This window comes from Squalius cephalus, assembly GCF_949319135.1.
Source record: "Squalius cephalus genome assembly, chromosome: 5".
NCBI lineage: Eukaryota > Metazoa > Chordata > Actinopteri > Cypriniformes > Leuciscidae > Squalius > Squalius cephalus.
In genome coordinates, this window is record NC_137126.1 from 45,813,157 (window position 1) to 45,837,278 (window position 24,122).

Genomic DNA, 24,122 nt, shown 5'->3' on the forward strand with positions numbered 1-24,122 from the left:
AGTACATTTTTAAACTTGGAATGTTAAAAATGTATCTATATGTGACCCTGAACTTTTTTTAATTGAGATGTATACATCACATGGAAGCTGAATAAATAAGCTTTTCATTGATGTATGGGTTGTTAGGATAGGACAATATTTGGCCGAGATACAACTATTTGAAAATCTGGAATCTGAGGGTGCAAAAAAATCGAAACATTGAGAAAATCACCTTTAAAGTTGTTCATTTATGTTCGCGATTGTGCTGCATTCACTCACAAAAATAAATGTTTTATATATTTACGGTGGGAAATTTACTAAATATCTTCATGGAACATGATCTGTACTTAATATCCTAATGATTTTTGGCATAAAAGAAAAATCAATAATTTTGGCCCATACAATGTATTGTTGGCTATTGCCACAAATATACCCGTACGACTTGTGACTGGTTTTGTGATCCAGGATCATATTGTGAATAATACAACGGTTAGTTCCAGTCCTGGATTCTGATTGGTCAATAGCTGTGTGGTTTCTCACGATAAAGCACGACGACTACGACAGCATCACCCAAAGGTTCTGTGTATCACTGCGCAAAACCATTAGCAACATGTTATTTTATTTTTTTCTTGTTTGAATAAATTAAAAACACATTTCTAAAGTACATTTTGATTTACTAAGTTGGCATGTCAGTAGATGAGGTGTGATGAAAAGGGTTGCAGCATTGATTTTAAACAAATCACCAAGACGAAACTTGACGCACGTAAAAAAAAAAAAAGCAATTTTTTTTGTTTCATCTGACCTGTCTCGTTTGAAGTTCCAGTAGTGTAAGTTACTTTTCAAACGTTCTATGGACAGATGAAACAAAAAAGAGCCTTTTGGCAGCAAACATTATGGGTTTGGTTCATACAGGGAAAAAAGTACCCGTTGTGTGAAATGAAATACTCTGCTGTATCTTTAATGCTGTGGGCCTGGACATCGGGGCATCATGGATTCGATCAAACACCAACAGATAAAAATCAAAACCTGACAACCTCTGCTAGAAATCTTATAATGGGCCATGTTTGGATCTTCCAACAGGACAGTGATCCAAAAACAAACATCAAAACATAAATGGCAATGGCCATCCCAGTCCCAGACCTGAACCCTATAGAAAATGAGTGGGCTGAACTGAAGAGAAGCAGTGCCAACATGGATCTGGAGAGATTCTGTATGGATGAATGATCTCCGATCTCTTGTCAGGTGTTCTCCAAACTCATCAGGCGTTATAGGAGAAGACTCAGAGCTGTTATCTTGGGAAAAGGAGATTGTAAAAAGTATTTAATAAAAGGGGGCAAATAATTGTTCCCAATGTTTTTTGAAGAAAAACATTTATTTCATAAAGTGACCCCCCCCCCACTTTCAATTCTTTTACTCAAAATAAAAGGTTAGATTTGTGCATTAAAAAAAAAAAAAAAATATATATATATATATATATATATATCAAAAGGATTAACAATGCATATTTATTTTTTACAGCCATCTTTGATCATATTTACCAAGGGGGGCAAATAATTCTGCCCAGCGCTGTATATCCAGCCTCCCTCCCTCCGTCTAGTGCTCACATTACAGATTTACAGCAGCTAATGACTAATGACTGATGTTACTCTTGACCTGGACCTGTGTTTGTCATGTTGAGGTAATGGCATTAACAAGGTTGTTTCTTGTTGGCGAGTGTATTAATGATGTCCTGTGTGGTGTGTGATGACAGGGTGAGTGCGGTGGCCGAAACGTGAACTCTGAATTGGAGATCGGGTCACGAGTCACGAACACGCTCCATATCTCTGGTTTCAGTCTCTTTCTTAGTCATTTCCATCATCACTCTATTTTTACATCTTTCTTCCACAAACCCAAGCTCTTCATTAAGTCAAGGGGTAATCAGTCTTACTTTTCGGTATTAAATTAGACCAATCTATGTTTTTATGTCACTGACTCAAACTTTTGAACAGTCTTAAAGAAAAAACATTGATGACTAACTTGTAAGACTAAGTCTTAGCAGTTTATGCAACCGGCCCCAAGTCTGACTGAAAATAAAGGTGAGACGTAAAGATGAGTACTTTTTTGGGGGGTATTTTTTTATTAAACAGAATTAATAACAATGAAAAAATAACTAGGGGAAAAACATATAAATAGGTATTTAAATATATAAATAGGGTTTAATGAATTATCAAATAATTCAGTTGGGTTCTGTTTTTAACATTGAACATACAGGTGAAACTCGAAAAATTAGAATATCGTGCAAAAGTTTTAGTTTTGATGATTATGGCTTACAGCTTATGAAAACCCCAAATTCAAAATCTCAGAAAATTAGATTACATGAAATCAATTTAAAAAAAAGAATTTTAAATACAGAAATGTCAGCCCTCTGAAAAGTATAATCATGCATGTATATAGTTGTATATACTAAATATATTAGTTTCACCTTTTTAATTTGAATGACTGAAATCAATGAACTTTTGCACGATATTCAAATTTTTCAAGTTTCACCTGTAATCAGAGAAAATTCAAATTCTCCACATTAGTGGAGGTTAAAGGTCAAAAAGACAACATAAGAACTTTTAAAACACGCAGCACACAAAATGTCTCATTTAAAAACCCTGTTGAGGAGACCATGTTGTATGTGTATTATAACCATCCTGCAACACCATTCTTGAAGTTCCCTATCCTGTATCTCCCTCATGATTCCCTCAACCAAGTCATACTCACACATGTGATAACCTGAAATTGCTTCTATTGATTTTCCTGTCTTGTGTCATCGTCTCCGACAGCTGCTTAGACACAGCCACATCTCCGTGCCGAGTGCCTCTCCATGGTGTGGTATATCAGGTTGTCGTCCAGAAAGGACAGGTCGTCGTCGTATTGGACGGGTCGACAGCAGGCGGTGGGAGGGGAGCTGCGCAGAAGCTTTTTATCTCCGCCGGCGAGGCTGGTGAGGATCTTGTCGTAGTTCGTGAGTGAGTTTACACACACGCCGCTGCAGTAGCTGAACATCATCTCCTCCTGACTCCGGTAGCCCAAGCCCAGATCTGACACTTTCAGCTGGACTTGTCTCAGTGCACATGCTCTTTCTTTTCCTCTCTCTCTCTCGTCACGACTCGGCCTCTTTCTGTCCATCTTGTTACGGAGGAAGCCTCTCCGTTTCAGAGATCTCTTGAATCTGTGGATGAAGGCTGAGTCGGGAGTGGGCAAGCTGTCTGAGGACAGAGGAAAGAGATGTTCCCACAGTTACACTACAGATACATCTGAGCAGTCTGAACCTGAACAAGGAAGTTTTACGTGGACAGATTACGCTCTTTGTGTATATGCATGCTTTGAAAGGGTCACATCATGAAAATCATGTCGTTTAAATGCCCCCCCCCCCCAAGTACAAATTTTGGAAAACCACACCGATATTGTCTCCCTGTAAACTACAAAAATGCGAATTTGTGAAAACGGGGACGTACGTGTTCAGTCAATAGCATAGACAGTAAAAGAAATGGACACAGCGACCCCATAGACTTCAATGGAGAAAAGTGAAGTCAATTAGAAGCACTCACTTCCTGATGGCTGAGCGTACTGTGCAGACTCAAACTGAGCTTGACGACGTAGATGTGACGTGAGCAACCCGTCTGTCTTCTAGTAGCTGTGCCAAGAGAAATCTGAATCATTCCCTTCCGAAACTTGCAGAGACGGAGAGTGTGAGTAGGAGGTGTCCCATGAGCTAGGAGCAGGAGAAACTTTTGCTAAGTATTCTGATTAATAATTCTGTCATTTTGCCTCCACGTCCCCCCGATTGCGTGCGAGCTTCTCCTCCTGTCCATACGGTAATCTCTCTACTGTGCGACAGAGAGTCGCGTGGTTATGACGCAATCGTTAGCCTATTTTTACAAAAACTGCTTCTACGGGGCCATAACGTAAGATACAAGGTAATGGAGCCTTTTTATACATTTTCGTGTTTCTTTAGAAATAAATAATGGACAAATGGAGTCTTTAAACGCCTCAGATGTAAAGTTATTCGCTGTCAAAGTGACGCCAAAATGAATGGGAGTCAATGGAATGCTAACAGCAGGTGGGGGTCTGCTAATCAATGGCGGCGCCCGGGGAAGCTTCAATGTTTTCTGAAAGATTACCCCCTTGGTCAATAGGCACGTAGTGTTTCTTTACAAAGTGACATCGCCATCTAGTGGCCTGACAGCAGAATACAGCGTTTTTAGTCGTTTTTGCAGATCCATGTGAACGATGATCCTTTTGACCATGTTGTCATCTGTACATGAAAGAAGCACTAGTGACTGATGCTAGAGACTGCGAATGTCTTCAGCGTTCTTGTTAGCGCGCCCGCCTACCATGCTGGAGGCGCCGGTTCGAATCCCGCTCAGGGGTGCGTTTCCTGAAAGCATTGTCAGCCAACAATGGTCACAAGTTCCGTCAATATCAGCATAGTTCAACAAGTCGGTGTTTCCCGAAACCATTGTTCCAACAAACATTCACAAGAAGCATCGCAAAGTTGCTCTCGACAGCTCTCGACCTGAGGTTAGAAGCAGAGTTTGTTTGCATGACATGTGGACTCAATAAATCCTTATCTTGAGAAAAACAAGCAAACATGACATTCAGTACAATCAGTATCTTTTATTTCTAATACATAATGTAATTTACGTCTTTTAGTTTGTCAAGAGATTTAAAGCACCGTTTTTGAAGAGTGCGCTTGTGCGAACATGCTCTAGTAAGAACGAGCCTATGATTGAATCTGAGAGTAAAGCAAAATAGCTGAGAAAAATGAGAAATAGGGTGTTTCTCAAAACCAAGAATGCAAAGAACGGACTTGTGTTCGTGGGGAGAACGCTCTTGCTAGTTGTTCTTGGAAGAATGAACTCACAAGGTGACGAGCACACAGAACGCTGCTGACAGTTTGAGACGATGTGTTCTTGCTGGTATAATACCCCCGCACAGACGCCGTCTGCAGTACCCAAACATAACGAGAATTATTGACGATAACAGCCAGGCTTTATCGCCCAAGCCTACCCTCAGCTCAAGGGATTACTCTACAACTGTACACTACAATGTAATGTATATTCATAACAATAAAGCAACGCCTGTCTCCTTTCATTCTGCTTCTGTTGTTTGTTTGTGTACATCACTAGCCAACGGCGGGAAAAAAACGCAGGCTATTGTTTGTCGTAACTTAACACTTGCAGGCGCTTATGGAGATTCTCACTTCCGCACATTTTCGATTCGCCATAAATTTTCGTAAAAATGCCAATATTTGAAATCTACACAGTTGATTTCTCGCATCAAATGTTCTCAGAAGTGAATTTAGTGATGAAATAGCGTACGAAATTGTAGAAAAACGACTTACTGTATTGACCTGCCTTCCTCGAATGCCGAAATGAATGCTGGGATATTTCTGCCGTCAAGTTCACACAAGTTACCAACCGATGCATCCTCGGTAAAATGGGCGTGTCAAGAACACTTCCGGGATTTTTAACCGTTCTTGCCAAAATGCAAACTTGTGTATTGGGACAGTACTTGGGCCACAAAAGATGACGTTTCACAATAACACAAGTACAGACAAGAACACAGATTGAGAAAGGCCCATAGTCCTCAGATGTCATGTCTGTAATTTATAGCAAAACATCTAGCATTAATTTGATCTCAAACAGATTCATTAAGAGAAGTTATTACTCCAACACCTGCGTGACATCATTAACCAACGTGGTTAAACGACCAATTTGAAACAATGCGGTTTCCGGAAACATCTAGTCGTGATTATCTAGTTGATTTCTTCACGATGAATTGCACTATGGTAGTTAAGCAGCGAGTTACGTCGGTGTCAGGGAAACGCAGCACAGAGCGTGTTGAGTAGGACCGGTTACATTGGTGCCATGACCCGGATGGGAGTGACGTTTAGGCGGGTGATTGAAATAAGGGGCTTTCGCACTGGAGGAACCTTTTCATAGTTCCTAGAACTATTGATGGAAGTTCCCTGATTTTGGCGTGTTCGAACCGCAGAAACTAGGAACGATTTTAGTTCTAGGAACTCCTTTTAGAGGAACTAATTTAGCTCCTACTTCAGAGTAGGGTCTAAACCATAGACTGTAAAAAAATATGGACGTAGTGTCCGTGACGTCACCCGTAGGTTTCTGAAGACTGTTTTTGAAGCCTAAAGTGGGCGTGGCCAACCGTCGCCATCTTGGCAGCGCGTCACTCCCGGATAAACGAAAATGGGTGAAAAACCCTAATGTGACGGCTAACAGACAGCAGACAAACGGCTAATGATGACTAATGACCACAGCAGCGGGAATCCACCTGTCACTCAAAAGTGGACACCCTTAATTATGCAGAAATTTTAGGCTTAATATAATTCAAACGGATGAGTTATAAAAAAATCCACCCCCCTCACAGGTTTCATGAAGGGCAAAATTAGCTATTGATACTTTGCAGTCACGTGACTACCACGGATACCTGGCGGGCAACAAACGGGTATTTTCAACGAAGAGTCCTGTAGTTCCAGGACTTTCTAGTAGCTATCAAGTCTGTTAGCGAGCTAGCTGCATAACTATGGACTAGGATTAACTCCAAGGTAGCTAAATTGTGTAAAGCTGACAAGTTTTTTTAAGATAATCGAGCAGTAATAATTCCTCCGTAAATAATCTAGCTCTACTGTTGGGTCATCTCTGGTTCTCATTGAAAATCATAGATATCGCAAACCTCAAAACAACGTATCACACACTTCTGTTATTGTTAACAAAAGACGACAGCTGTTACTGTGCGTTCACACCGCCACCGGCGAGAGCGTCAAAGTGCTCGGAAATCATTCATTTTCAATGAATTTTGCCGCTCTCGCCGGCGGCGGTGTGAACGTACAGTTAGCCTAGCTTAGACTCATAACCAGGGTTGGGGAGTAACGGAATACATGTAACGGCGTTATGTAATCAGGATACAAAAATCCAGTAACTGTAATCCGTTACAGTTACGTCAAAAAACGTAGTAATCAGATTATAGTTACATTTTGAAAAAAGGGGGAATACTTTCAGGATTACAATGGTTTCATTTAAAACTATATAAATAATTATTTTGGCATAATAACACATATTAAGCGCTGCTTGATTATACAGTAGTTCCTGGTTCTGTTGCCAGTAATGACTCACGTGTGCCACGCGCTGGTGCATGTGCAAATAACAGCTGTCTACAATCTCCTCAGATGCAGATTGAATTACAGCTGCTAAACGACGCTGCCTACGGGTAAAATCGCTTTTAATTCATGGAAATTCCGCTGCTATTTTGTAGAAATTCGGAGGGTAGCTTTTTTAGTACCCAAAATGTCCTTTCTTAATATTTTCTCACGTAACGGGATGTTCGCTGTCTAGGTAACATAGGGGAACTCCCACTGCCAACGCCACAAGTTCAGTCAGGCAAATTAAGAAAGATCACGGCTTTAGTCAACATGTAGGCCTATTTTAAAATAAACTAATATGTAGATTGTGTAAAAAAAATTAAATGTGTTTTTATTTTTTAGTTAAAAAATTGTTAAAAATAAAAGAAAATAATCTGTAATACCATACATTAGCCACTAGATGTCTGTATAGCCCTTTACATAAATATATATTCAGGCCTGTGTTAATGTGTTAAGGCCAAATTCTTAATAAATAAAAGTTTTTTTTTTTGTTTTTTTTTTACTTTATTTATATACGTGACCTTGAAGTAATCCAAAAGTAATCAGTTACATTACTTTCATATTATAGTACTTGGATTACGTTACTGAATACTTTTTTTATGAAGTAATTTGTAACTGTAACGGAATACATTTTTAAAGTAACCCTCCCAAGCCTGCTCATAACACAAACAGCTGACTCGCCGAACCAGCTGGTGAATACTGGTGGTGTTGATTGACAAAACTACAGTATTAAAGACACGATTAATTACATGATCATACACCCATTGTATTCAAACAAATGTTGAAATTACCTTTGATGGTAATTTGCACAGACATGTGTATACTGTGAAGGTTGCATATCTCATCTGCGGTTAGTGCATCCGATTGCACAACAACTATCTGGCATGTCGTTTACACCTCAAAACACCAACTTTTGTATAGTAAAACTGGCGACCCTTGATTAGTTTACTGGGTTTCGTTGCTGGAGAATGACGTTCTTGCCCGCCAGCCAGTACTTGTGACGTCACGTGCAAAGTATCAATATATAGACCAAAGCCACTTTTTGCTCCAGGCTGTAAACGTGTTTTTTTCTGCTGTAAAGTTGGGCATTTTAACATGGGGGAGATGCAGATTTGACTCACTTCTGAAGCCAGCCTCAAGTGGCCAGTCGATGAATTGCAGTTTAATTCACTTCCGTGTTGGTTTCAAGAGAGAGACAGGGAGGTTGCCACTTGGTCTAAACCAGCACTATAGGAACTATCCGTGACGTTAGTGTTCGCTGATTGGCCGAACGCACGGGAAACACCAGCACCCATCATTTTAAAAAAAGGTAAACACACCGATTACAGCCTATTTATTTACTCCAGAAACTAACTCTACGAACATGGAAACCAGAGATAGATGGACCTCTTAACCTTTTACGCTGAGGAGAAAATCCAACGCAACTTTGAGTGGACCAAGCCAAACATGATTATGTATTTCTGCTCAGCAACCACACGGCATACGCTAATAACTTTTCATTACTGTCTACTTTCTATGTACAACAGTTCTATCTAATAACGTATTAGACAGAACGTAAACTAGATGCATGTAAAACTAAATCTGTTTTTGCTGGAGAAACCCTTGGTTAGGGGACCTTGAGAACAAAAAGGACTGGTAATAATAAATGATATGACCCTTTTGAAGTGCACTGCACTTTGTGTTTTGACAGTATGTAAAGACGGTAGTGTTTTGATGTGCTTTGTGAAACGGTACCCCCCATTTACAACCATGAGAGTGCGAGTAGAGCGATCAAAGAGCCATAACGTGATATAGTTTGCATTATTCTGACAGCTTTTAGCAACAATACTTGCTTTTGTCCACAGGCACCAGATAAAATACAGGTTTTCTAAACGGAGATGAGTTGTAAGCTGATAGAACTGGAGTAGTGTGTGTCTAGTGTCCCGCCCAGGTACAATGGGTCACCTGAAACTTCTTTACTCAACCACCACAACAGTATCAGGTGTGTCCTGAAACGCGCTTTATCACACCTGTGTGTATTCGTGTGACTGTTATTTATTTAATAATAAGAATCAAGTAGCTTGTCCTGACCTGAGTGACTTCTTGGCTGCGGATGTTTGATCGTTCGAGCATCAGGCAGATTTTGGTTTGCTTTTCTCAGCAGGTCCAGTCTTTGAGATTCGGCTCTTTTGGGGTTTTGTAGAAGCAGCGGGACAGACGACACGCCGCTCAGCATCAGTGCACACGCCAGCATCACAGCCCAGATCTTCATCTTCCTCTCTCCTCAGCTCAGAGAGCCTGTGTCGGGCAGCACAAACACACATTACACACACGAAGTTCAGTCAGACCGTTTTATTACAGTAAACTGCAGCCTTTATTGAATTATATTACTATCACATTTATATCTCATACTTTTAGACAGCCCAGCTTTGTACCTTTTTTTGGAAAAAATGATTGAAAACGTTAAATTAAAATATCAGTTAAGACAGATATATTGCTTTTTTGCAGTTGTTTTTATTGATTTACTTAATTTCTCTGTCAAGCAAGTTTGAGCTACTGCGAAAAAGGCACTTAGGAATTACATTTCATATAGGCTAATAATTATAATAATTAGTATTATTATTATTTAACTGATAGTATAATGTTATTGTTATTATTATATTAACCAAAAAACACTTCTTTAAAAAAAACACAACTAGCCACTATATGAAAAAGGGCACTTTGTATATTAAATTTCTTATAATCAATGATGACAAAAATAATCATAAATATAGAACTTAATATGTTGTTGTTATTATTATTATTACTAAGCAAATTATATCCACAACTAGCCAATAGCTACTAAAAAAAGCACTTTCTAAATGAACTTTGACAATTTATTTTAATAAAACATTATTATTGTTATTAGGGCCTAATATTTGATATAGCCCCAAAACAATTAACATTAAGTTAATTGCATTTAACTTAACATTTAACTTAATTTAACACCATTAGTAGTAGAATAAATAGTAGTATATAGCCCCAAATACAGGTTAAAAACTAAAAAAAGGGGGGAAAAAAGTGATCAGTGATGCTTTTAAAAACATTGAAAAAGATGTATGATTATACACTCACCTGAGTTCAGCTCTGTGTATCCTGCCATCAGCACTGATGATCACAGAGCCAAAGGTGCTTTCCGAAAACATTTATAAAATAAAAACAGCGCATATTATATTTCCTTTCAGCGGACTCTCGTGTTCTTCTGCTGTCAGGGATCATCGCTGACCAACTACATCAGCCTCTTCCTGACGGCGGTTCAACATATGATCCGAAATATATTAGTGTTGCTATACATCCGCTTCAATAATCAGATTATGGTTTTTAATTGTATTGATTATTGAATTGATCAGGTCCAGTTCGTTCCCGCGCCAGCTGTGACGACGTGCAGTGCGCGTGAACAGTTCGCGCGCTCAGTCAAAACACGCTGAGTGACATCATGGACAAAGCAAACCGCCTCCTGTCCTGGATATTATTAAACGTGCTGGAAAGATCGCTAAAGATTAATATGCAGTCACTCTATTATGAAATGTATGCTGCCTTCACGTGCTATCGGAATTATCGTAAATAATAGTTCCCTTGGTTAAATATATATATATATATATATATATATATATATTTTTTTTTTTAATTATCTCGTAATCACGACTTCAGAAGTGGGAAGTAGGAAATGTCTTATTATATGAATTATTTTATTATTTATATTCAAGTGATCTATTGTCTCGTTTCACAAGAATTCCGTGCTGAAGGGATAAAATACAATACCTCTATCCACAATAAAGTAACTTACCTGCTATAATTTGTTTGACAAAAAATAACCTGTTGATAAATGGATTTCCACTTCCAGTTTGAGATCAGCGCTCATATACATGACACACGCTCCCTCTACCGGTCTATAGTCAACAGTGCAGTGTATTTATAAATGTACAGATTTCCAAATCTGGATTACTAGTGCTCTAAATGGGATCACATATCACAACATGAAAAGATCAACATGTAGGCAAGTGTTTTTATTTGAAGAGAAAGAAAATAGCAAAAATGGAAAGAAAATCACTTTCATTTTTCAATTCCTTTAAACAGTCAGACTCCTACGGGGCCCCTAAAAGGACATGGTGACAGAGAGAGAAAAACATTTGTGAGAGAATGCAAAAACATTGAAAGATAATTGTTCCTCCCATCTCCGTAGCTCCTCATCTGACCCACAAATAAAAAACAAAAACAAATATATAAGCAAAAAGGGATGCACTATATGAAACTACTTTTTTCACTGTCTCTGATCATTGTAATTAAAATACAGTGTTAAAAACTGTTAAAGTTAAATATTTTAATTTTGTCTAATATTGGCAGGGGATTATTTTATGGGGACAAAATCTTTTATTTTTTAATGTAGCCTACTGTACGGAAGGACAATAGATAGCCGTATGTGTACCTTATCTACTTTATCACTGTAATGATTAAACAAAAATTAAGTTCAAAATATCAATAAATATGCTATATATTCTAACATTATTATTTTACCAATTTTAAAGTTTCATTAGATTTTTTGTACCCGGAATCCACCCTGAATTCACCCTTCTGCTGGGATCAGGATAATCCTGCTTATTTTGGATCAAAGTTATCACAATCCTATAGGCTACTGAAAAGTTTTGAACAACACATAGGCTACTGAAGGTTTGATCTAGATCAAAACCAAGACATGAAACCAAAAACCTAAACGTGATCTAATCCGATTTCAGAATCTTTTTCTTTTTAACCATATTCAAGATTTATCCAATCCGATCGCCTGTTATTATTGCTATTTTTTCTGTTTTCTCCTATCTCGGCCATTAAGGCATTGCCTACTGCATATGATGTAGTGTGTTTCTGTCAGATTGTGAAGATTTTTTCATTTCATATATACATATATATTAACTGGAATCATTATAGGCCTAATTGTAATTAAGTACAATTGGAAATGTATCGGACAAAAAAATAGTGATATTCAACAATAAAAAGAATATTCAACAATAAACTGTTGATAAACGGATGTCTTAGAATCAGCACTTTAGCATGTGACTCCCTCTTCCGGTCAATAGTCTGAAGTGCAGCACTTGTACATTACAGGTAGCCTATTGCATAAGCCTTCTTATCACCTGCTGTTGTAAACCGTAAGAAGACACACTTTAAGCAAACTTTTTTTTTTTCACTGATTAAATATAACGTTGTATAATGTAATATATGCAACATTATAACAATATAATATGTATGTATATATATATATATATATATATATATATATATATATATTATGTGATGAAGCAGTCTTAAAGGTGTGTGTGTGTGTGTGTGTGTGTGTGTGTGTGTGTGTGTGTGGACTAAATTAAAATGTCAGTAATCACAGTGAATGTTGTCTAATCAGGCTGGTTAATCATCAAACTCAATTCAGATCTCCTTTGATTTTAGCAGGGAAAACAATGTAGATGATTGACATAAACATCCAATTCTATAAAATAAATGATTGCTTTGAATCTGACAGCTATGAATTCCTCTATTTCCGGTAGAGCAAGAGATTCCTCATATCCTCAAGGAGGACGAAGAGAAGAGAAAACATGGACAGGACTCAGGAGTCAGGACAACTGTGGGAAAAGAGTCTATCTATCTATCTATCTATCTATCTATCTATCTATCTATCTATCTATCTGTCTATCTGTCTACCTGTCTATCTGTCTGTCTGTCTGTCTAATTTAGTTTTAACTTGTGGTTTTAATACCCACCATAAAGTTGATCTAATGTCCACTCATCCCCGTTCATCTGCACCTTTACCGCTGAAACTTTCCCTCCATCATCCTTCAGTGTGTGTGTGTTGTATCGACCAGTCTCCGTGTTGCTATATTGGTCAGAGGTACTGAAGCGAGCTCAAGTCTCCATCTGTGTAGATTAGACCATTATCCTCTTAACTCCGAGTGTCCCAGCCTTCTCTCCTTCTCTCAAACACACTCTGGAATAAGAAGAAACTTTGCGTCTGGCTGTGATTCACGGACTCTCGTCGGGTGTGTGTGTGTCGTGGCGCTCCGTGGATGTAGAAGTTGTTCAGAGTTGATCGCGCGCGTCGGGTCTCCTGAGGGCCCGCACACGAGGAGTGTGTGTGTGTGTGTGTGTGTGTGTGATCTCCAGCAGACATTAATCGCATCAGACCGGCTTCAGCGTGCATACAAAGTCCTGCAACAGGCTACACCGAACATTCAGCGCTTTTTATTCTCTACAGGAGTTTAGAATGAGGAACGACAGCATTTGAAGCTCAAATTGACGATCACATTTCCAAAATCATAAAGGATTGAGAAAATGCGCCTCCAGAAGAGAGTGATGCTGCTTCTTGCATTGGTGTGGATGTGGAATATCGCTCTTTGCGCAAGAAAGTCTAGTGCACGGAAGTCAGGTGAGTGTCATTTTCATTACTGCTGTTCTTTTGTTCAAATTTAGCCATATTTTTTTTAATGATGATTATTTGATTATGCAATATACTGACCCCAACAAATAGGCTATTTGGACACACACACACACATGTCTGATGTCATTGCTTTAATACAGTAGGCTATCTTCACTAACTTTTTTCCCTTTTTACGCAAGGTCTTTAAATCAGCTGGTGTTATGTTGAGTTTCGGTTAATGTATGAAGTCAGTTCTTCTCAAGTTCATCTTCATTTTGAACTCTTTCTACTTTTTTCCATCAGACCTGTCTTCTTTATAATAAATGACACCATTTTGTTAACTAATGACAAGACATTCACACATTTTTAAGAATGCATCAGGTATCTGGATACTTTTTTGAGCTTCTTTATGTCCCATAATCACACAGGACAAACTTTTCGGCTATTCCGTTGGATAGATGTACAGGTGATTTGTCACAGAGACATCTGAGGTCGCAGTCATACAGCAGGGTCAGCGCTGTATATGGGACTTCCATATGCCCTCCGGACGATCTCATGCCCAATGCCCATAGCCAACAATTTAGAGTAATGAAAACCATCAGTCATTTCAGATAAACAAGCCCTCTGATAACTGACACTTCAGATGAAATGCTTCAAATTGGTGCTTGTCCCTTTGGTACCCTTGGGTATATGGAGATGCTTAACCTTAATGCGCTTTTTAGTGGTATAGCCAAGAAACTGGAAGCGATATTTAATTTGGTGGTCTTGATTTATTAAAAGACTAACTAATTCAATACAGCCACGTATAGACAAGTTTGGTCTGTTTCGTTTCAGACCTTGAGGTTCCACCCTATGACAGATTGAAAGTGTAGAAGTGAACTATTAGAAGTTGTTCTGGGCAAATGTAATTTTCTTATAAGTTTGATTGCATCATCTGTTGAAAACGATCTTTGCCTGGAGCCTTTTCGCTTTGCTTTGTATTGACTCAAAGTTGGTAATGAAAATTAGACATTTTTGGTCACAGAGGAAGGTTTTCTTACGTCACACAAACTTAAACATCAATTCCAATTTTGTTACTCCGTTTTCTGTTGCCTAAAAATCCATTCCTTAATGATATCTACATCTTTCTGGGTTGCTCTCGAATTAAGGATCCCGTTAAATCAATCAAGTATTGTGGCTTGTAAGTTCATGTCTGCAGCTTTGGGTCCATCTATACTGCTAAAAGTTACAAAATTATTATTTTTTTCTTTTCTTAGTACCTGCTGCTTCTGACTAGCAATTGCAAGTTATAAATCATGGGCTGTGTTCAGAATAGCATGCTGACACACTAATCACACTATTCTGCAGTAAATAGTATGTACTGTATTCAAATGCTCTGGTATGCATAAAATACCGGATGAGCTTCTGCATTTTCCATAATGTGCATTAACAAAGCATGTCGCACGAAATACCATATCCCACAATGCAACGCTCTTGACTTGACCTTTCATTATTTTGCGTGGTGTATGAAACAGAAGTAATTGGAGCTGGGATTATATCTCTTTTTGACTCCTCATTTGATCGGACTCCAAATGTTAAGACATTTTTACACAAAATTGTAATAAAAATACAAAGTAACTTTATTTCAAAAGTGCAAAGTAACATACGACTTTTTGAAATGTTTGAAAAATCACTGCCTATTTCTATATGATATCAGGTAACACTTTACAATAAGGTCCTATTAAAGGAGAACTCCGGTCAATTTTAACATTGAGCTCATTGTTTTGTAAATTTGGAGTGCTGTCAATACAGAGAACAACGACAAAAATCGGTGTTGCCTACACCGTGTTATCCTCTTTTTAAAATTTGCACCCTGTTGACTTCAATGGGGCAAGTTTTAAACCTGCTTTTAGCCTCTTAACATCCTTGATGTGTCATTACAAGTGCACAGGTCATGTGAGTGATTCCTTCAGATTGAACGCGGGTCAATCTGACTGCAGTAGATGTGAAAGATATGAATAAAAATGATATTTATTTAGCCAGCGCTCATACCTGTATTTACATCCCGTTTTCGGTCAAAGTCCATAGTAATCGATTGTCGAGTTCACGCGCATTGTTTTAGTACCTATGATCATGCGCGTGAACTCGGCAATCGATTACTATGGACTTTGACCAAAAACAGGATGTAAATACAGGTATGAGCGCTGGCTAAATAAATATCATTTTTATTCATATCTTTCACATCTACTGCAGTCAGATTGACCCGCGTTCACTCCGAAGGAATCACTCACATGACCTGTGCACTTGTAATGACACATCAAGGATGTTAAGAGGCTAAAAGCAGGTTTAAAACTTGCCCCATTGAAGTCAACAGGGTGCAAATTTTAAAAAGAGGATAACACGGTGTAGGCAACACCGATTTTTGTCGTTGTTCTCTGTATTGACAGCACTCCAAATGTACAAAAAAATGAGCTCAATGTTAAAATTGACCGGAGTTCTCCTTTAATGTTTGATAAATATGTTGCTCATTGTTAGTTAATACATTGTTACAGTGCTTATTCATCTTTGTTATCATTAGTTAATAAAAAATAAAACTGTTCATTGTTAGTTCATGTTAGCTCAGGCCCATTAAATAATATTAACAGATGCAACTTTTGTCTTTTTGTACTAGTTGACATTATCTAGAATTAATAAATGCTTTAGAAGGATTTTTGTTGTTAGTTCATGTTAACTAATGTAAATGTTAACAAATTAACCTTATTATAACGTGTTTTCAGATATTGTATTAAGTTTCATGGGAAAATTTCACTATGCGAGATCCTTCCTAAATTGCTTTCCATGGCTCTGTGTATTTGAGATCGTTATTCACTACATTCACAGTGCATTATGTTTTAATTTTGCACTGTGCTCTGGTAACATGCTTTGTTTCTATGTTTTTAGATTAGTCTCGGTTCAGATTGGTTTCTTTTCAGAAGGCAGTGTTTTAATTGCGCCACAAACACCTGCAAATCATAACAGATATATCAGAGCCAAGATCACATGCAACGTGCATCAAAGAGCGTATTAGTCAGACTCAAATGACTCGATTTCTCTAATGACTACAAACCTTTTAAGTGAAATGTCTTGATGTGTGTTTATTTTGAGGGAACGCAATATCTTGTTAATGATCTGAAAGGAGAAAGTGATGCGTTTGGAATAAATAATGCGTTTCTGTGAGACTACTGCAGGCAAGAGTTGATGATGGGATCACGGGATACACTGAAAAACATCTGGTGTAGAAACAATTTTGGTAACACTTTACTTAAAACCTTTATGTATGAGGCATTATAAAGGTATTCATAAAATACATTATAATGCATTGCATCTTTTCATAAATAATTGTAGCCAAAGTTACAATGCATTATAATTTTTGCAGATTCCTTGTTACATCTGACATGGGTTGTTTGTCATGTTTTAATGTGTTATAATGTATTATAACTGTTTTTCATGAGAACACACATTGCATTATAAGGTGCATTACAATACTTTTTATAATGTGTTATATATGAAGGCTTTAAGTAAAGTGTAACCACAATTTGCATGCAGAAATGCTAGTAGGTCTAAATGTCTCTATTAATTACAAAGAAACAGCAAGTAAAATTACGTTGAACTACACATCAAATTTTAGAAAAACTGTAATAGTAAACCTGTAAAAGTAGAAAAACATGGGAATACTTTACAATACGGTTTATTTATTTATTATGAGACTATTGTAAAGTGTTACCAAAAGCATAGTATTTTCTTGTAAAATTTGGAAAAATCACGTTTACAGTGTAGAAACAATAAATGCAATATTCCTAATATTTGTGTTGGTAGGTGAACACAAAAGAAGATATTTTGAAGAATGTCAGTAACCAAACAGTAGATGGACCCCATTAACTTCCATAGTATGCCATAGGATATTTCACTAGCCATCTTTGTGGTTTGATTGTGGTGTTGTCTTCCTGTCACGGGTAGCAGCGACACACACACACACACACACACACACACACACACACACACACACACACACACTCATTCTTTTACATCTATCTTTGAGGATATTCATTGACACAAAGCAATCTCTAGCCGCTTACCCTAACCTTACCCATCACAACTAAGTGCCTAACCCGAACCCTGACCCTAAACCGACCCTTAACCTCATTATAACCTTATCCCTAAACCAAGTCTTGACGCTCAAACAGGCCTTTAAAGGCTCTCAGAAAGTGAGGACCGGCCAAAATGTCCTCACTTTAATCTTTGTCCTCACTCCAATGGTCTAAAACTCAAACTGGTCCTCACAAAGATAGTTGTACAAGTACACACACACACACACACAACTGTGCATCAGCGCTGTAGACATCAAACTTTTTACTCTGAGTGAGACATTTAGCAATGACCTTATCCACAGGCATCATCTGTAATGCATCTAAAAACGGCCTGTTTTATATTCTTCTGTTTTCCTTTTTTTCTTGTTACAACCTTTCAACACCACTGAATGAGTTACATTAACTAATTATTAGCTGTTTCTGCAAGATCTTTAATGTGGATATGAACTGATGAATGATAAGGTATGTTGTGTTATATTTGTGATGTGATCTGTGGTTCCTCTCAGAGAGGTTGAGTCCACCGCTGGACATCCAGCTGGAGACGGTGAACTGCACTGCATTCAGTGTGCGGTGGAAGATGCCCCGCAGACACGTCAGCACTATCACTGGATACAAGGTACAAACCCGTCCAGCGTAAACTGGAAAACTGCAGATTCAAGAACATATCACTTGTTCATCATATGTCAGTGTTAAAGGATAGTTCACCTAAAAATGGAAATTCTGTCATTTAACTCACCCTCATGTCATTCCAAACCCGTAAGACTTTCGTTCATCTTCGAAAATCAAATGATGATCTTTTTGATGAAATCTGAGAGATTTCTGTCCCTCCATTGACAGCTACGCAACAGACACTTTGATGCTTCAAAAAGTTCATAGAGATTGTGAAATTAATCCATATGAACTGAGTGGTTTAGTCAAAATTTTCTGGAGACTCTATCGCTTTATATGTGATGAACAGATTTGATTTAGACTTTTATTCACATATTTTATTCATTCACACACGAAGAGCTTTGGGATATACTCGTCATAATTTGTGTTTTAGTTATGTGCATTTAAACTTGTCTCAGTTCAAATCCTCCACATTCAATTTAATTGAATATTCTACCGTATCGGAGAGAAATGCTGTAGCATGTTGATCTTGCTTTCCATAATGATGCATTTAAAATTTAATGACCAAACGTGTCTTTATAAAAGTTCACAATGTTTTTTCAGATGAAATATAATGTGGATAACATTGAATAAATATATTTTCGTCAGTTTAGATACTGATTATTAATCAATCAATCCTCTCAACCTTTAACGCTTATTATTCATGTTTGTGGTTCTAATCGAATCCTCGTCTAACGCAATGGGTTGTGGGCAATGCTAGAGTGTGAACGGATCTGCACTCCGGATTCTAACCGGAAACCAAGATCATCCGGGTATCTTTGGGATACTCATTTCGGATAGTATGCGAATTGGGACACAGCTATTTTTATGGATTTCATTTTTAGTTTTAATTAAATATAATATTCCCGGCTGGTATTTGAATGGTTCTTGAGTAAACAACTTTGTGAAGGCGGGACCAAAGCCATCATATTGAGTGTTATGATTTCTCTGTTTGAGTCTCTGTTAACTTATGTTAATGTTGTTATGGTTGCTTACAAGTAAAGTAAGTAAGTAAAAAAGCTTATGGGATAAAGACTAGCTAAAACACTCAGGTCTGGTATCAGGTATTACAAGCCCTAATGAAAACTCTCTTATTCTTCATATTTCTACACTGGTGCTGAATAGATGTCACTACAGGAATGATTTAAGAGCAATGGGTTCCAGATTAGAATATTCATGTAAATATTAAATTATTCTGTTGCCCAGGTGTTTTACACGGAGATGAGGAATAATCGTCCGACCAGCAATGCTGTTGTGCTGGAAGTCCCGCTGAGTTTAGAAATGCTCACAACTGTATGTACAACCTCTTTATTATTTGGTATAATACTACTACTAATAAAAATAACAATACATTATTATATAATTACATTTTATTTATGGTTATGATACATTTATGTATACATTTACCTAAGTGTATATTGTATATAGGTATTTGATGCATTATAAACAACATTTGTAAATAATTACAACTATATATATATATATATATATATATAACTATATATATAACTATATATAGTTATATATATATATATATATATAAACATGTTTATAGTTATTTTTTAATTATATATAACATACACTCATATATTTATATATAACATTTAATTATAATTAAGATGTATAAATTGCATTTTATTTATGATCATTTTTAAAACATTTATGATAATAAAAATTTTTTTTTTTATAATAAATTCTGAATGATCAGATAGTAATTGTGAGGCTTCAGTTTACCACAGTTGAAGTGAACAATTTGACTTGATGAATTTTGTCTTACAGGGTCAGTTTGATGGTCAAGCGAGCTTTGTGAGTAGATGTTCAATATCTGATTCTCTGTTAATGCCATATGGTGCTGTTGTGCATGGCAAGCTGTTCCCGTGTGTGTGTGTTCTGTTAGGATGTGGTGATCGGGAAGCTGAAGGTGGCCACGCAGTACCGTGTCAGTGTGGGTGCGTACGGCTGGGCAGGGGAGGGCAGACCCAGCATGCCCCGGGACATCAGCACTGGCTCTCACGGTGAGCAGACTAATCACTAAACATGCATTTTGATCAGCGTGAATTTACCTAACAGAATGAATCAACTTTCATTATATTTTTCTCTTAAATTGTAGAAAAGTGCATGCCTCCGACACCTCCTACCCAGCCTAAAGTGGTCGCCGTGTCGGACACAGAACTGGCCCTGTCATGGCAACATGGAGAAAGTGAAGGAAGTGCACCTGTGCTATACTTCCTGGTGGCTTATATCAGGTGATGGATGGATGGATGGATGGATGGATGGATGGATGGATGGATGGATGGATGGACAGACAGACAGACGGCCGGTGCAGATAGATAGATAGATAGATAGATAGACATAGAGATGGATGGATGGATGGATGGATGGATGGATGGATGGATGGATGGATGGATGGATGGATGGATGGATGGATGGATGGATGGATGGATAGACGCAGATATGGATGGATGGATGGACGGACTGGCGGTGCAGATAGAAACAGAAAAGAAACAGAAAAGCTCAAGATTTGTACAATAGCAGCTTTTTTATGTGAAAAACATTTTCAGTCGACTTCACAGACAAAATAAAATTCTATTAATCTTCATTCATCTTCTTTCAAAGAATGCATTCCCCGAAAGTCTTCTGTGCATCTATTAAAACTAGACTGACTGATGTTTCTGCGTGTGATCTTTACCCTGTCCAGATGACTCATGCAACTAATGCATTTCTGTGGTCGTTACTGTTCTAGAACACAACTAACCCATTCAGGCCAGTTCAACACACAGTCTGCATGACCACACACACATCAAACTCTGAACCGCGGGACACAACAGCCTGCTCTAATGTGTGTATGAGTTCCTGAGAACTGACCGACCGATTCTTTATTATTACAATTCAGAAAAATAAATAAGTCATAAAAACAGTTCCGATCATTGACGTCCATAGTAGGAAAAAATATACTATGGAAGTTAATGGCTATCGTCATCTGTTTGATTACCGACATTCTTCAAAATATCTTCTTTTGTGTTCAACAGAAGAAAGAAACTCATACGGGTTTGGAACAACTTCAGTAAATGATGATAGAATTTTCATGTTTGTGTGAACCATCCCTTTAAAGGCATTCATCAACTTCATGAGGTGCATCCTTGGATGCTTCTTTAAAAGAAATCATAAACTTGTGATGCAGCAGAAGTACCTTAAATGTATACTGATTTATATTTATTATTATTAATATAAGTATAATTATTCTAATTAATATCAGAAAACATTATATATACACATTTAACTTTTTTATCACTTTTTTTCTTAAATGAAAATAACATTCATACATTTATTGACATGATTCATATTTATTCTTATTTATATTATATTTATGAACAAATTTCAAGCATTTTAACATAAACCATTATATACTATTTGTATATAATACAAATTAACATAAGCTTTCAACATGGAATATAAGCTTTTGAATGGCATACATCCATAGTGATCCATTTAACAGTGTGTCAGTGTGTGCTGCTTTTTAAGAAGGTGTAAAATTTGTTAAACCTTTAAAAACGTTTCTCTGTTCTGTTCCATTGCACTCTGTACACCTGTTTCATACTGCAAGGACATGTGTTAATTTTTTTTGTGTAGTAGATTGATGCATTATATGTACAGATTATTTTTAAGATCATGAAAAAAAACTGCATTACTAAATATATTCAGTGGAGCGTGTCCAGGCGTCCACATATGTGCATTTGGGTTTGAAATCGGCATGTTTTTGATACTCATTGATAATTATGCAGCATGATTCAATAGAACAGTGGCCTCCAGCAGATTAGGAGAGACCCCCCACCAGAGACTGTCTGATTCTCAGATTAACAACCTTTCACATAATCTGGGTAATATAGCAGAAGTGGAAGTTGTCATGGTTTGATATAGTGCTTCTATAAACTTCTATAGTGGTGCACGGAAACTACAACAAATGTCATTTTTGCTTTCCCATTTATCTCAATAGCAATCAGATGACAATCCACCATAGATTTCTATGACGTTCCAAATAGGAAAAAGCATTGAGAGATTGATTACATTGTTCAGAAGAGAGAAAGATGTCAAATTTGCCTCAGCCATCATATTAGAAACACATACGCAGCAACGTTAACCAGTTTTCTGTAATTTAATGCCAAGGTAAGAAAGTATAGTATTATAAAAGTACTTTTTTTTTTTTTTTTTTTTAAAGGTAGATTTACAATGTTAATTACTGTGGAAATGCCTCATCACAGTATTTGAAAAAGGGTCCCAATCCACGTCCTTGCAAAACCCTAGCATCATCATTACGAATTTTGCACAAGCAACTTTCACAGTTTCGTCAGAAAATCAGGGCAATGGTTTGGTAATGTGTGTGTGTGTGTGTGTGTGTGTTTCAGACCGGAGATGGACACTGAGTGGACGTACATCAGAGAGCCAGTAGAGCCGAACTCTATGGTGCTCAAGGGTCTGATCCCTGACACGGAGTACCAGTTTGTCATCAGAGCCGTAAACGCACATGGGATCAGTCCTCCCAGTGCCATTAATAACCCCGTGCGCACACTCGGTAAGTTACAGCGCTCAACATGACCGTAAGGTTGCTGGTGCGCACCGTAGCCATTGTGCCCTTGATTTGTCTTTTAATATGTGTACAGTGGATAAAAGGGTCTAAATGACTACTTATGTGTGGTTTGCATAATACATAGTGTACGAGTTTGGATGCTCCTCACAGATTTAAGCAGTTTTTTTTTGTGTGTGTGCATGCTGGCTGGAAAGACCAGACTAATTAAATTAAGCATCTTAAAGCTTGCTCATTTTGGGGAAGACCCTCCTCAATGTCACACAAACACACTTGGAGGAGGCTTACAGCTACAGTAGTTACCCGCCCCCAACCCTCCAGCAGACGGATTAAGAGCATAGACCCCCCCACACACATTTAGAGTCCAATCACATCAGATCACAGCAACTCATTCAGCTACACAGTTTCAAGAGAGCATTGCCATAGTTCGGTTGGCGTCGTATTCCAACCAATTGGATTCACTCAAAAACAACTGGATTAAGAGCACCTCACATGTAACTTTTAGGGTTGTGCGCCAGAACTGAATTGGGCATGCCTTTTAACTCTTTCCCTTTTCCTTCATCTCCATTCACGTTCATATGTAAATTGCGCGAGCTTATTTAATCCATTAGATTGAAAGATCTGAGAAAACCCATTTACCCACCCATAGACTCTCCCCTCGAAGAAATCAGGACAGAAGTGTTTGAAAGTGGACAAAAGAGATGGATTAAAACACCAGGTGTAAACAGGAATGTGTTTCTCTCATCTTCTTCTGATCCGATCGACCAAGACGCATCTTAATACCAAGTGTAAACAGGGCCGTTGATATCCCTCTCCCCTTTTTTCAGTGGAAGTCTATGGGGTGGTTACTCATGTGCTGTAACTGGTTGCCAGATATGATGTCCCAAAGTTCTGTCCAATGTTAAGTCTGTGGGATTTTCTGCCTGATTTTTCACCCGTTGTGTAAAAGTCATAGCACACCTCCGCAATAAGGGACACAACACCTCATTCATGGGTCTACGGCAAATGTGGCAAGACAAGTTACGCACTGAAGTTTTTACAGAATCTTTTATGATAATAAGCAAGTGAGATAGTAATAGTTATGCTTCGTGAGCCCAACTAACAAATCAGAATTGTGTGCAACATGAACAAGCCTTAGAAACCTTCTGTTTCTGAAAGTCAGATGAGTTCTGTGCATGAAATCATGATGATTTTTTC

The 24,122-nt window shown here is 37.7% G+C and overlaps 2 protein-coding genes across 4 annotated transcripts in view; one reads left to right on the plus strand and one right to left on the minus strand.

Moving 5' to 3' along the window:
* Positions 1-2,513: 2,513 nt before the first annotated feature.
* gdnfb (glial cell derived neurotrophic factor b) lies at positions 2,514-10,562 on the minus strand. Its single transcript, XM_079872515.1, has 3 exons — positions 10,262-10,562; positions 9,239-9,445; positions 2,514-3,212 (listed from the first exon to the last, which is right to left on the minus strand). The coding sequence occupies exons 2-3, from the start codon at positions 9,417-9,419 to the stop codon at positions 2,791-2,793; spliced, it is 603 nt and encodes a 200-aa protein (XP_079728641.1). The 5' UTR covers positions 9,420-9,445; positions 10,262-10,562; the 3' UTR covers positions 2,514-2,790.
* Positions 10,563-13,049: 2,487 nt separating this feature from the next.
* Positions 13,050-24,122, plus strand: part of egflam (EGF-like, fibronectin type III and laminin G domains) — a 28,763-nt gene continuing 17,690 nt past the window's right edge. For all 3 annotated transcript variants that reach the window (XM_079872463.1, XM_079872464.1, XM_079872465.1), the window contains exons 1-7: positions 13,050-13,598; positions 18,202-18,311; positions 19,550-19,636; positions 20,123-20,149; positions 20,241-20,358; positions 20,454-20,589; positions 22,747-22,913. In XM_079872463.1, the coding sequence (XP_079728589.1) occupies positions 13,505-13,598; positions 18,202-18,311; positions 19,550-19,636; positions 20,123-20,149; positions 20,241-20,358; positions 20,454-20,589; positions 22,747-22,913 (739 nt within the window). In that variant the 5' untranslated portion in view covers positions 13,050-13,504. The remainder of the gene's footprint in view (positions 13,599-18,201; positions 18,312-19,549; positions 19,637-20,122; positions 20,150-20,240; positions 20,359-20,453; positions 20,590-22,746; positions 22,914-24,122) is intronic.

What these genes read in the sequence shown, in the direction of transcription:
- gdnfb (XM_079872515.1), bottom strand. Translation starts at nt 9,419, where the DNA reads ATGAAGATCTGGGCTGTGATGCTGGCGTGTGCACTGATGCTGAGCGGC. An exon ending in GCAGCCAAGAAGTCACTCAG is followed by an intron (nt 3,213 to 9,238) that starts GTCAGGACAAGC and finishes CTCTGTCCTCAG; the next exon opens with ACAGCTTGCCCACTCCCGAC.